At 43.4% G+C, this 13,095-nt stretch overlaps 1 protein-coding gene across 3 annotated transcripts in view; it reads right to left on the bottom strand.

Moving 5' to 3' along the window:
• The window catches only part of SUMF1 (sulfatase modifying factor 1), a 71,624-nt gene that overhangs the window by 16,489 nt on the left and 42,040 nt on the right, over positions 1-13,095 (bottom strand). For 2 of the 3 annotated variants that reach the window (XM_083493125.1, XM_083493124.1), the window contains exon 8: positions 2,435-2,494. In XM_083493125.1, coding sequence (XP_083349251.1) covers positions 2,435-2,494 — 60 coding nt within the window. Of the gene's footprint in view, positions 1-2,434; positions 2,495-8,032; positions 8,786-13,095 lie in introns of those variants that run through there. The other variant, XM_083493126.1, reaches the window with a different exon arrangement.

Genomic DNA, 13,095 nt, shown 5'->3' with positions numbered 1-13,095 from the left:
AATTTTTAATTAGAATAAATAAAATTGGGGTCATAGCTGTGACGTAGTTGTTGTTGTTGTTGTTGTTGTTTTAAGAATTATGCTGTGTGGTTCACTGGAATTAGCCAAATGATGGAGATGGAGGAGCATGCATTTCCTATTACAACACTGTGCAAGAAGTGTTTCATATCAATTACTGGTTGCTAAGAACGTAGGATTTATTTCTTTATCATTAGCCTCACTTATATTCTCAAGTCTTTTTCACAATCTATTTAACAACTTCTCCCAAAACTTTCATATTTAAGATGAGAAGAATGCAAAGGTAGACTTCTTGTCTGTCTTGTCTCTGTACTCAATTCTTCACCATAAGGCAAAGAGGGGAAACCTGTGGCACCTCAGATGATATTTGAACTACAGAGCCCATCATCCCTGACCATGCTGGCTGGGACTGATGTGGTTTGGAGTTCAACATCATCTTGAGGGTCATAGGTTCTCCTCTTTTTTTTATTTGAAGGTGAGTAGTCCAGCTCTAGCAAAAGTTGGCTTCATAAAAATTATTGGAGATCCCACAATCTTGAATTTAGCTTTGTGGCTGAGGTGGCTTACATTCCTACCTGCAATAACTTTCCAGGACAGAAAGCGTGCTATTTTAAAAAAGAAAAGAAGGGAAATTAAGCATTAAGCTAAGATTTTCTCTTGGTTTCCTCTTAGGTTAAAACACACCCCAACACCCAAGGATGGGTGTGAACTACTGTAGGGTCAGCTAAGGGCTCTGTTTAATTACATAACTCCTGCAGAATATAGTTTGCTATCATATAAAAACAGCTAGCATCCTTGATTTTGGAGGCCTAAAAAGTACACTATCATCAGGCTCAGCAACTGAGAGTCTCCGCATTAGAAAACCAATCGCTCGGCTGTCATCCTGGCATTGTTGTGGTGACAGGAGCCAGAATCCTAACTGGTTGTAAGACCATGTTTTAAAAAATAAAGTACAGGTGTCCTGGGATCTTCGAGAGGTGGTAGGTACATGTACACAACCCACCAATAGCCTCTTCCCTCAATAGTACACTCCTCTTATTCCAATCAAGGGGTGCAGGTGGCACTGTGGGTTAAACCACAGAGCCTAGGACTTGCCGATCAGAACGTTGGTAGTTTGAATCCCCACGACGGGGTGAGCTCCCGTTGCTCGGTCCCTGCTCCTGCCAACCTAGCAGTTCGAAAGCACGTCAAAGCGCAAGTAGATAAACAGGTACCGCTCCGGTGGGAAGGTAAACGGCGTTTCCATGCGCTGCTCTGGTTCGCCAGAAGCGGCTTAGTCATGCTGGCCACATGACCCAGAAACTGTATGTCGGCTCCCTTGGCCAATAAAGCGAGATGAGCGCCGCAACCCCAGAGTCGGCCACAACTGGACCCAATGGTCAGGGGTCTCTTTACCTTTACCTTATTCCAATCACCATAGCTCTAAATCAACCTGCCAAAGTAATCTTCTTCTTCTTCATCATCTCCTTCTTCTGGGGATGCGGTTGAGGACTCAGAGGGGGAAAGGAATGCAGTGCCATCCCCAGAAACCCATCCACCAGATGAGTCTGTGGGGCTGGCTTAGATTTGTCAGCAGTAGGGAACCTCCAACCCACAGGCCTAATTAGCCGGCCAGGCTTTTCCAGTTGGCCTAGAACCCCCATTTTGGCCAAGCTACACCTACCTGCTCTACATCTGATGTAACATCAGGTACAAGGAAAGTGCAGGCATGGCTGGACCGTAAGAGCTGCAGACATTGCTGATCAGCTGGAGGACCTGCAAAGCCCAGAACTTGCATAGATCCACGTGACAATCAGAGGGTTTGGGGGGGGGAGGGAGGCCTTCAAACTACTGCACAGGTGAAACTGAGTTGCCTGGCATCCTTGTGACATCAGGTGACTGACATCAGGTGGCCATAACTAGTTGTCAAACTGGGGCAGGGAGACAAGGATCTGTCTCACCCGCCAGATCCAGTTCCTCACCCCTGAGAGTGAGATGGGCCTTGTTTGCAGTTCAGCATTGTTCTCCTTATATCCTTACACAGTTGCACTTGAAGAGGCCTCAGCAGAAGCTCGATTTAAAGAAGCACTTGTGCCAGCAGTTGTGTGGGTTGGCCGCTGGAGTAAAAGGAAGATTGTAAAGTTCCTTGCTGTCTTAACTATGCAAAAGTGGGACAGCTAAATTGCCGTCAAGCTAAAATTAGGAGACAACTGATATTTTATCTCAGCTTAGATAAATGGGAATTCAAATTAACAGTTCATTGTTTTATCTCCCCCACCCCACCCCGCCACATTTGTCCACCCAGAAGTGCTTCTTTTCAGATGTGCACCACGAGATGCAATTCTCTCTGTGTGTCATTTTATGCCACTAATTCTCAGGCGTACAAAATAAGAGCCTATTGCACAGCAGCAGATTGACAACTGTCTTTTAGCATTACCTTGTGGCACATATAGGATCCTCCTTTCTTCACTCGGTCAGTCCCGGTCGGGGGTCCTTTCTGTGGATGGAAAAATACCAATGATTGGTCATCTGTACAAAACTAGGAGCAAACACCACCCAACGGAGGGGTAGAAAGGAATTAAGAGATGTTCTAATCTATGTGTAAGCAAACTACAGCTGCTTGGCAGGCGGGAGGGAGAGGGGGGGTTGAAAAAGCTTGAAAATAATTACATTGCTCAGGACTAGAAGACAGTCCAGCGTAATTGCTCCAGCCAAAGCGCAGCAGTGACTGCATCAGTGTCTAATTGCTGCTTTCTTCTGTCAAGTCTGCAGCAAGCATGTTATTTTGGTTTCCCTGGGTAAGTTTATAACATGCGCTCAGAGCTCAGTGACACTAAAGAAATTGTGGTGATGGATTGAAAACATATTAACAATTAGTATAATTCTGTCCAACGTGCTGTGCTCCTATGGCATATAGCTTTAAGATTTGCGCCAATTTAAGAGATGCATCACTATGATACGTTCACCTATTTGGTGGTAGTCCATATTCCCATTGCCGATCAGAAGGCTGGCGGTTCGAATCCCCATGACGGGGTGAGCTCCTGTTGCTTGGTCCCTGCTCCTGCCCACCTAGCAGTTCGAAAGCACGTCAAGGTGCAAGTAGATAAATAGGTACCGCTCCGGCGGGAAGGTAAACGGCGTTTCTGTGCACTGCTCTGGTTTCACCAGAAGTGACTTAGTCATGCTGGCCACATGACCCGGAAGCTGTATCCCTCTCCCTCGGCCAATAAAGCAAGATGAGTGCCACAACCCCAGAGTCGGTCATGACTGGACCTAATGGTCAGGGGTCCCTTTACCTTTACCATATTCCCATAATGTGTGCCGCTACCAGCATATCGCTCGGGACCTGAGAAGCATATAGATCTTGCCCCACTCCCTCTTTCAGACAGGTAAAAACGACGCGCATTAACTATCACATGATTAAACAGATATTGTACAACTAGAAAATGGCAGAAAACTAAAATGAACCATGCTCCTGCGAGGAAAGGTTATCACATCTTGGGCTTTTAAGTTTGGACAAAAGGTGAGTAACAGGGGGCAGGGCAGAGGTTTATAAAATTATGCATAGTGAGGAGAAAGTGAATTCTCCTTTTTTTGTATCACTAGAAGTCGGGTCATCCAATGAAGCAGAGTGTTGGAAGATTCAGAACAGACTTCTTCACACAGCACATACTTAAAACTATGGATTTCACTCCCACAAGGTGTAGCCAGTGGCGTAGCGTGGGTTGTCAGCACCCGGGGCAAGGCAAGTAATTTGCGCCCCCTAACCCGTGGATTTGCGCCCCCTAACCCATGGATTTGCGCACCCTAACCCTAACCCCCAGATGTTGCACCCGGTGCGGCTGGCCCCCCCTGCACCCCCCACGCTACGCCACTGGGTGTAGCGATGGCTACCAAATTAGATGGCTTTGAAAGAGTATTAGACAAATTCAAAGAGGATAAGGCTATGCCATACCTCAACTGACATAGGCAGTGTACTTCTGAATAGTCGTTTCTGGCAATTGCAAATGAGGAGAGCATTGCTGCACTGAGGTCCCCCTTTCCCACAGGCCTGGTTGTCCACTATGCTGGACTCGATGGGTCTTTGGCCTGATCCAGCAGGTCTCATCCTATGCTCTTAAACAGCATGGCTCTGGGGAAATTTTGTTTGCTTTCAAAAGTACTTGCTTTCTGAGATATCACAAATGGTCAAAGCCCTGGAAAGCCAGTATTCTACTACCAACACAACCTTGCTTGCCAAGGCACCAAATAAAAGGCCTGGAAAGAGATTATTCAGGAACAATTGCATAGCTGCTAATCAACCCAATTTTGAATTGACAAAACACGTCATTCCTCAAAGGGTATAGCTGGGTAAGAATCATTCCCTTGTGATTTGCCAGGTGCACGTACTTTAGCATTTTGTGATTTAATAAAGATTACAGGTCAGGCAGTAGATAACAAAACCCTGTGTGGAGTTTAATTAATTAAGAATTAAGGTTTAAAAGGACTCATTCACCTCAAAAACATACTGGGCAGAAACTGTAATAACCAACTAATTCTGGAATTTATCTTGAGCTACCTTAATTCTGTCATTTGTGCTATGACTAGGCTACGTGCTCTATTCCATTTTTTTAAAAAATGACATTCTGTACTAAAGTAACCCAAATGATGCTCCAAGAATAGCCGAGCTTTACAGCCTGTATAAACAAGGCAAATTAAATGAACTGGTGAAATTACATTGTTTTTTGGTTTGGGGTTGTTGTTGTTTTAAAAAAGAAAATCATTGCTATCTTGAAGATTGATTCAGTAGAAACTGCTGGATATAAACCTTTTGGTAAATATATCTGATCATTTTTTGTTGTTGTTTATTTGGCTTCTGCTAGTCAACATAGAAGTGGGAAGAGCTACACAAAGGACTAAATCCTTAAGCCGTGGAAATCTGACAAAACAACAACTGGCCCTTTCCTGCTTTGGCTCCTGGGACCCTCAGAAAGCTCTGCAGCCCTGGGGAACTGCAGCTTCCCAGCAGCTGCCAAAAGGTGATGTCTAAAGGAAATTACTAATGCCGGGAACCTACAGCTTTGTGTAAAAAGAGTGCTTTAGAGCTGAGGGAGAAATGGTGTGCTGAAAAATGTACCAAACAGGGCCAACAAAAAATACCAATGGGCTGCAGGAACTCCTCTGTGAGGAAAGATTAAAACATTTGGGAGTTTTTAGATTTTAAAAGCTGGGGAGTAAGGTGAGGACAGGATAGAGGGTGAATAAAATTGTACATAGTGTAGAGAAAATAGACAGAAGTTTCCTCCCTCTCCCATAATTCTGGAACCCAGGAGCCATCAAAGTGAAGCTGAAGGGTGTAAGATTCAGGATACGATAGAATTTTCTACCACAAGATGTATCTTACACAGCTTTTAAAGGGGATGGGTGAGGGGAAAAAACATTGAAGGTAAGGCTGTTCAGGGGTGGCAGCCATTATGGTTGTGTACTACGTCCAGTATCGGATTTATTTGGAGATTTTTGCATAGCAGGGGTAATAAATACCAAGCGTATATCCCCGTAGAAATGGCAGCGTAACAAGGCATGAGAGACAGTTTCTACCTCCATCAAGTTGCAGGGGCAGACTCGTTCTGCGTATGGTTTACCCTCAAATCTGCCCTTCAATAAGGCAGATGGCAGCACGTTGAATCTTGCAAGGGTAAATGAGCTGTGCTATCATAGTCATTAAGGCCTTAAATGATAATTTTAGGTTATATGTTAACAACTAAGTTTTAATTTTTTATATATATATATATATATATATATATATATATATATATATATATATATATATTTGCTTTCGTAGATTTTCACGGGTACAGGAATGCAGGTTTTGGTGTCTTCGGGTGTCTTCCCGTGTAAGAGTTGGGGTGTCTAGGCGACGTTTCGACGAGGTCTCACTCGTCATCTTCAGGCTGGTGCTTTCGGCTTCTTGTTACTGGAACAGAGCAGGATCTCAGTGTTTGAGTTCCTATAAATACTGTTGAGGGGGTGTGGTGTATAGCCTCCAACGTTCTGGGCAGAGAGGAAGTTCCCAGGTTAGTGTGCCTTTTCTTCTTTTGTTCCTTAATTACTTGAGGGATATCTTGAGTGATTTCTTGAGTGATATTCTGAGTACCACTTAGGTGGGTCATTAGGTGTGGATTAGTTGCTAAAGCTTTCGTGTCTTGACCTCTTGAGCTTGTGAAGAGTTTTTCTGAGAAGATGGCTGTACTGCACTTAGTTGTGCTCTGGCTTGGCTTCGTGTATAGGGGCGAGCTGTGGTTTTGTGCCCTGTGCCAGCCAGATCTGTGTAGGGATTGCAGGGGGGTGCAGCATCCGGAGGTGCCACTATGGTTTGGCTACTGGATGGTGTCTGTACAAAACCACAGCTCGCCCCTATACACGAAGCCAAGCCAGAGCACAACTAAGTGCAGTACAGCCATCTTCTCAGAAAAACTCTTCACAAGCTCAAGAGGTCAAGACACGAAAGCTTTAGCAACTAATCCACACCTAATGACCCACCTAAGTGGTACTCAGAATATCACTCAAGAAATCACTCAAGATATCCCTCAAGTAATTAAGGAACAAAAGAAGAAAAGGCACACTAACCTGGGAACTTCCTCTCTGCCCAGAACGTTGGAGGCTATACACCACACCCCCTCAACAGTATTTATAGGAACTCAAACACTGAGATCCTGCTCTGTTCCAGTAACAAGAAGCCGAAAGCACCAGCCTGAAGATGACGAGTGAGACCTCGTCGAAACGTCGCCTAGACACCCCAACTCTTACACGGGAAGACACCCGAAGACACCAAAACCTGCATATATATATATATATATATATATATATATATATATATATATATATATATATATACTGTTGCTATATCTCTATTGTCCCTGTTATACCTAAATGCAAATTCAAATGTATCCCTATTGTAATTTATGACTTCCTTGATATTGTATGTGGGCTGGAACTGGTCTGTGACCAGAATAATAAATTCATTCATACGTCCAGTATCAAAGGTGGCATGCCTCTAAACACCAGTTTCTGGGGAGCCCAAGGGCAGAGAGTGCTGTCATGCTTCAGGACTTCCCAAAGGCACCTGGTGGGCCACTGTGAGAACACATGGAATTCTAACATCTGGAACACATGGGCCTTTGGCCTGGTCTACGTGGCAGGGTCCCTTGGGAACAATTTGCAAAATGGTGAAATGGGATAGGGTTTAAGATGCTGGCAAGGCAAGGATTGTAACAGAACCATACTCTACAGTGCAGGCTAAGGTGCTGGGAATGGCAAGGAGGGAGAAGTAAAAGAAAGCTTTCTAATATTACAAACTTTGGGAAACTTATGGGTGAAAATTATCAGTACAGTGGTGCCTCGCAAGACGAAAAGAATCCGTTCTGTGATTCTCTTCGTCTAGGGGTTTTTTCGTCTTGCGAAGCAAGCCCATTGATGGATTAGTGGATTAGCGCTATTAGCGGCTTTTAGCGGCTTATCTGCTGATCGGATCAGCTGATAAGAGGCTTAGCGGCTTAGAAAAAAGGGGGGAAAGGAAAAAAAACCAGCAGGAACTCGCAAGGCATTGTCGTCTTGCGAAGCAAGCCCATAGGAAATTCGTTTTGCGAAGCACCTTCAAAACGGAAAACCCTTTCGTCTAGCGGGTTTTCCATCTTGCGAGGCATTCGTCTTGCGGGGCACCACTGTATGTTGTTATTTCATAATGTCATTGGAATTATTAGTAATTAGCATGGTTAGTACTATTAAGTGTTCAAAATGCATCCAGGGGACCAAAATAATCTCAAGAAAAGCTTGTTAGCAAAATAAATAAATAAATAAATAAATAAATAAATAAATAAATAAATAAATGAAAAGAGGGATCTATGCAGAAATAACTACATACTTCTCTCTTTTCATTTTTTACTTATAGGCATTTAAAATGCAGAAAAATAAGGCAGAGAAAAAAAATATGCACCCCTCTGTTTCTAGTATTATTTGGGAACTCCATTTAGGTCCTTTAGCTACATGCAAGTAGCTGGAGCATCAAGTTGGGTTTTTATATATATAAAAAAAACTTAACAAAAAGTAAAATAAAGTCTGGAGTCAGAAAGAACATCAATGCTTGTCTTGCTTCTGTTTTTGTTTGTTGATGCTGCTGAATCATAGCATCTGTGAAGTCCTTGATTTCAGAACTGCAGGGAATGAGCATGATTCATGCTGCGGTTCCACCAAGACTGAGCTGGAGTCCTAAGAGTCAGAGGAGAGGACAGAAAGATACTGGGGCAATGGTTTCATCTTGAATAGGTGCTCCTGGTTTGGTATGCACACCTGGGGCTGGCCTTGAGGACAATTCCATCTTCCCACTCTGAATCCTTGGGCTGAATTGCCTGCAGAATGCCAGGATCACGACACCATACTTGCTTCAAAGGGTACTGCCCACACACTTTCAAGCCTAGCTTCAGTCAAATGCTCTATATACAAGAATTAATACACCGATGTGTGTTTTATATAAGAAGAACCTGCTGGATCAGACCAGTAGCCTATCTAGCCCAGCATCCTGTTCTCACAGGAGCCAATCAGATGCCTACAGGAAGTCCACAAGCAGGACCACAATGAGTACAACATTCCCCACTTCTGTGGTTTCCAGGGACTGGTATTCAGAAGCATAATGCCTCTGTCAGTGGACATTTGGATCCCATCTTTCCTTCCTTGTGACTGGCCCAAAGTCACTCAGAAAGCTTGACGGCTGACTGAGAATTCAAACCTGGGTCTCCTTTGTTTTCGTCTGGCACTGTAAGCAGAAACCAAAGCAAATTGTATAATTCTCTGCCTGCTACCACATCCCAATCTTTTTCTCCCCTGTACCCACTCAGAAGAACAGCAGTTTGTTTGTTTGTTTGTTTGTTTGTTTGTTTGTTTCACTGGATATGCGGAGGGTTGCGAGATAGTCTCATTGTTCCCTACAAAAGAGTTAGTTTAGGATTGTATCCAACAGACAGTGGTACCTCGGGTTAAGTACTTAATTCGTTCTGGAGATCTGTTCTTAACCTGAAACTGTTCTTAACCTGAAGCACCACTTTAGCTAATGGGGCCTCCTGCTGCTGCCACACCGCTGGAGCACGATTTCTGTTCTCATCCTAAAGCAAAGTTCTTAACCCAAGGTACTATTTCTGAGTTAGCGGGGTCTGTAACCTGAAGCGTATGTAACCTGAAGCGTATGTAACCCAAGGTACCACTGTACTCGGAGTAGACCCAATGAAATTAATGGACCTAAGGTAGCCATGTCCTTTAATTCCAATGTGTCTACTCCGACTAACATTTGGCTACAACTCTTAATGTCACCGAAGGTTTCAGGTTCATCCTACTGGTTTCAATCACAATCTGCTGAGATATATGAATCAGGCAAAAGTCCTTCTAGAGGTACTTGTAGTTCTCTGGGTCTGTGCCTGTTAACTCCACTAATATAATTTCCGGGAGTTCTATTGCCATAAAGAACTCCCACCTCTCAAACTGTGTACAAAATGTGGAAAAGGACCTGACCACTGCCTGAAATGGGGTTCCCTGTAGAAACATTGTGCCGTCAACAAAAAGTGTGACTGAAAATCCAGAAGGCATGTCTATCAACAGCAACACTGAATGTGACCCGATCTTAGGGTAGTCAGTCTTTTGCTGGTGGAAGAAGAGCAACTGATATGAAAAGCTTTGCAGTCTCTGATTCCACAAAGGGCTCAATCTCTCACAAATATGGTACGTGCTCAGGATTATAAAAGGATAACCTCTGCTACTAAAGCACAGATACAATGAGCAGGGGGTTGTTTGGATTAAGTGCCCCCTCGAAAGCTATTAATTATATGAAGAGAATGCAAGAGAAGAGAGTTTTGGCAGCAAAGCAAAAATTAAAGTGAAAACTGCCTGTTGCAAAATAGGATTAGTACATAGCCACGCATTACTGAGCCACTTGAGCTGTACCTTCTTCAGGCTGCCTATTGAATTACACAACATTATCCCCTTAATGGAATCCCCTTTCAAGTACAAACAGTATTTATTACAGTAGAGGGAATTCACTGGTAAGTAGAAAATATCCCATCCTAACAGATCCACTCCCCTCAGCTTGTTGGCCTCTATTTATTTAGCCGCAAATATGCTTCTGTACTCAATCTCTCTTCACACATACCCTGACTCTAAAAAGAACGGTTAAGGGCTGGTTCTGGAATGGCTTACCTTTTAAAAATAAAAATACCCTCAATCATACATGTGTAGAAATACCATGCAGAATCTTAAAACACATTCTGGAAAAATCTAGGATTAAGCTAAGCCCTTAAAAGTTCGCCTAAATTTAAGAGTGTAATAACCACAACCGATTTATTTTTTAAAAAACAAAGCTATTGTTTTATTTTGTTACCATTCTTATTGATTAAAAAAAAAACCCCTCTCCCTTTCCAAAGACTGCCATTTCTCCCAGATAACACTTGCAGGTCCTCTAGTGTCTTTGGCGACATTTGCATGTAATACTGCATCATGGTTTAATGGGAGGAGCTGCTGCTAGCCTCTCATTCTCACGATTTCCCTCTCCTCTTCCTGCATGGCCAGGAGAACGACTGCAGCAGTTTCATTACGGTTTCCACGAAATCTGGCTTTTCGTTAGAAATGGGACCATAAATCGTGGCTTAAAAACTTGCCAGAGCTTGCTTTAAACAAGCCAAAGCATGGGTTATGAAGATGGCATGTTGCAAGCCTATTAAGGGCAGGCTTGTGTATGTAGCTGTATCGCTGGATCTCCTGTCACCCTGACTGTTCCCTTTCACTTGCTATCCATTAAACCATAGTTTACCCGAAGGGGTAGCTAATGTGGTACTCTTCAGACGTTGTTCGACTACGACCCCCATCAGCCCCAGTCAGCATGGCCAGCAGTCAAGAGTGATGGGACATGTAGTCCAGTTACAACACATGCCGTTAGGTTATCCGCAAGGTCACAAAAGCAGTGGCCTGAATACAGAATGTATTTGTTTTTCTGCTGGTTTTTATTTAAATTGCGGTGACAGATGGGCTTCATATATCAGTCGTTCATATCAGGATGATCTGCCTGTAGTTAAAAGGAACCTGAGTAAACAAGCTGTTTCTGAAATATAATTTGCAAGGAACCCTGACAAAGTCGTTTAGATAAACAATCCTTGAACTGAATTGGCCTTTCCTTTTTAAAAAAGAGAGATTTTTTCCCTTTGTTATTCTTTTATGCGGATTTTTGTTTTTACAATATTTACTAAAATTTCCACCAAAACTAGAAATCAGTGAAGACTCGAAAGCAGGACTGCTTCAGAACTGCAATGTGATCCAACAGATCCAGCAGGCACCCCCCTCACTGGACTGGTCCTATATAGAGGCCCCAGCGTGCCATATGGGTAGTATATTATTGTTACAGCAAGCACTGAGTCAAGTTCCCACCTAAGTTTATATGCAGGTTAAGGTCATGAAAAGCTAATATTTACTTGCGCTTGCATCTTGCTGCTTGTTTGCCTTCAGTCATAACGAAAGCCTGGAAATCAGCCTGGCTGATTTGAAAGAGACAAACTAAGGGCCCTATTTGACACCTCCCGAAGACCTTCTGATTATATGTCATTATGCATGCACTGTTATTAATTACTTCCAATTCTTAAGTGCCAGCTTGCTGCTGTACAAGCACAGACTTAAAAATAGTTCCCTGCCTGAAAGTGGCTTACAATTTAGCTCAGAGGAGGGAGACCAACACTGGAGGGACAGAAGTTAACACACACGTTACAAGTACAGTACGGCTCTGCAATAATCCTGGGAGAAAAGAACTATGGAGAGACTAAATTGGGGTTGGGGGTGGGGAGATAAGGTGCACTCTAAGGGAAGAGCTGAAAATAGATACCTAAACTGAGTTGAAACACTTTTAAGAGAAAGATTTTTGGATGAAGAAAGAGTAAAAAGATAAGAAACAAAAGGTTGGGCGGGTAAGGAAAATGAAGGAAGAGTTTTGTTGAGTAAACACAAAGAATTTATCCCAGAAAGGAAAGTTGGATTGAAAAATTCCACAGGCAATTTACTCTGGACTGGATTATTTTTGGGGTGAAAAGTGAGGTATAATTTATTAAAGAAAAAGAAGGAGGAGGAGGGGACTGAAAATGCCATCCCACTCCCCTGTCCAATTTAGGGGGGGGGGTGTAGTTTTGCTTTTTTTTCAATTCAGATTTTCTTATGGAAATGGTAAGCCTGGATTAAATGGGAAAATGATGTCAGATGGCACATCGATGAGGATGGTGCTTCGTGAACATTGCACAAAACTTGCATGCATGTGGTACACCAAGCCCCAAACAAAACTGCTGTGTGGAAGTGTACCGAGTGAAGGAAACCAATGAATGATGGCTAATTGTGGCAGCAGATGAGAACAAGGAAGGCCAGGGAAAGAGGGATGCAGTAACCAAGGCAGGCAAATCGATCAGAGTCATCTATTGCAGATTTAGGCATAGCCAGATGTTGGCTATTGTAGGAAGAGACAAAAGAAAGGTAGAATTTTATTTTATATTTTATTGATAGAATTTTATTCCTCCTTCTGGTAACCCAGAAACTGATTCAAGACTCAGGTGGCAATAAGCAGACATCATCCAAGAGGGAGAGCTCTCCAGAATATATAGCAAGGCTATACGGGAATCATTCCCCCTTGGGAATAACTCTACCCACGATTCCAAGGGTGGCTGGGTGGACAGATGCCTGGCACTCTGGTTGGCTTGCTTTGAGGGAGGGATCCCATTAAGAACATAAAAGGAGCTGGCTGGCTCAGGCCAATGGTCCATCTAGTCCAGCATCTTTTTCTCACAATGGCTAACCAGAATCCCCAAGGATGCTTGCAAGCAGGACCTGAGTGCAACAGTGCTCTACCCAGTTGTGACTCCCAGCGGCTGGCATTCATCGGAACACTGCCCCTGTCAGAGGAGGGACTGCACAGCCACTATGGATAGCAGCCAATTCACCACTGGGATCCTATAGGACTGGGGAGGTTTCTTCTGCTTTTCCCATGTAGAATCTTGAGGCAGTTAAAAGAATCTGGGAACTTCTTCTATTAAGGAGGCTGGGAATTTTAGC

The sequence above is a fragment of the Podarcis liolepis genome (assembly GCF_965112155.1).
Source record: "Podarcis liolepis genome assembly, chromosome: 2".
In the NCBI taxonomy this organism is placed as follows: domain Eukaryota; kingdom Metazoa; phylum Chordata; class Lepidosauria; order Squamata; family Lacertidae; genus Podarcis; species Podarcis liolepis.
This window is presented reverse-complemented; position numbering and strand designations above follow the sequence as displayed.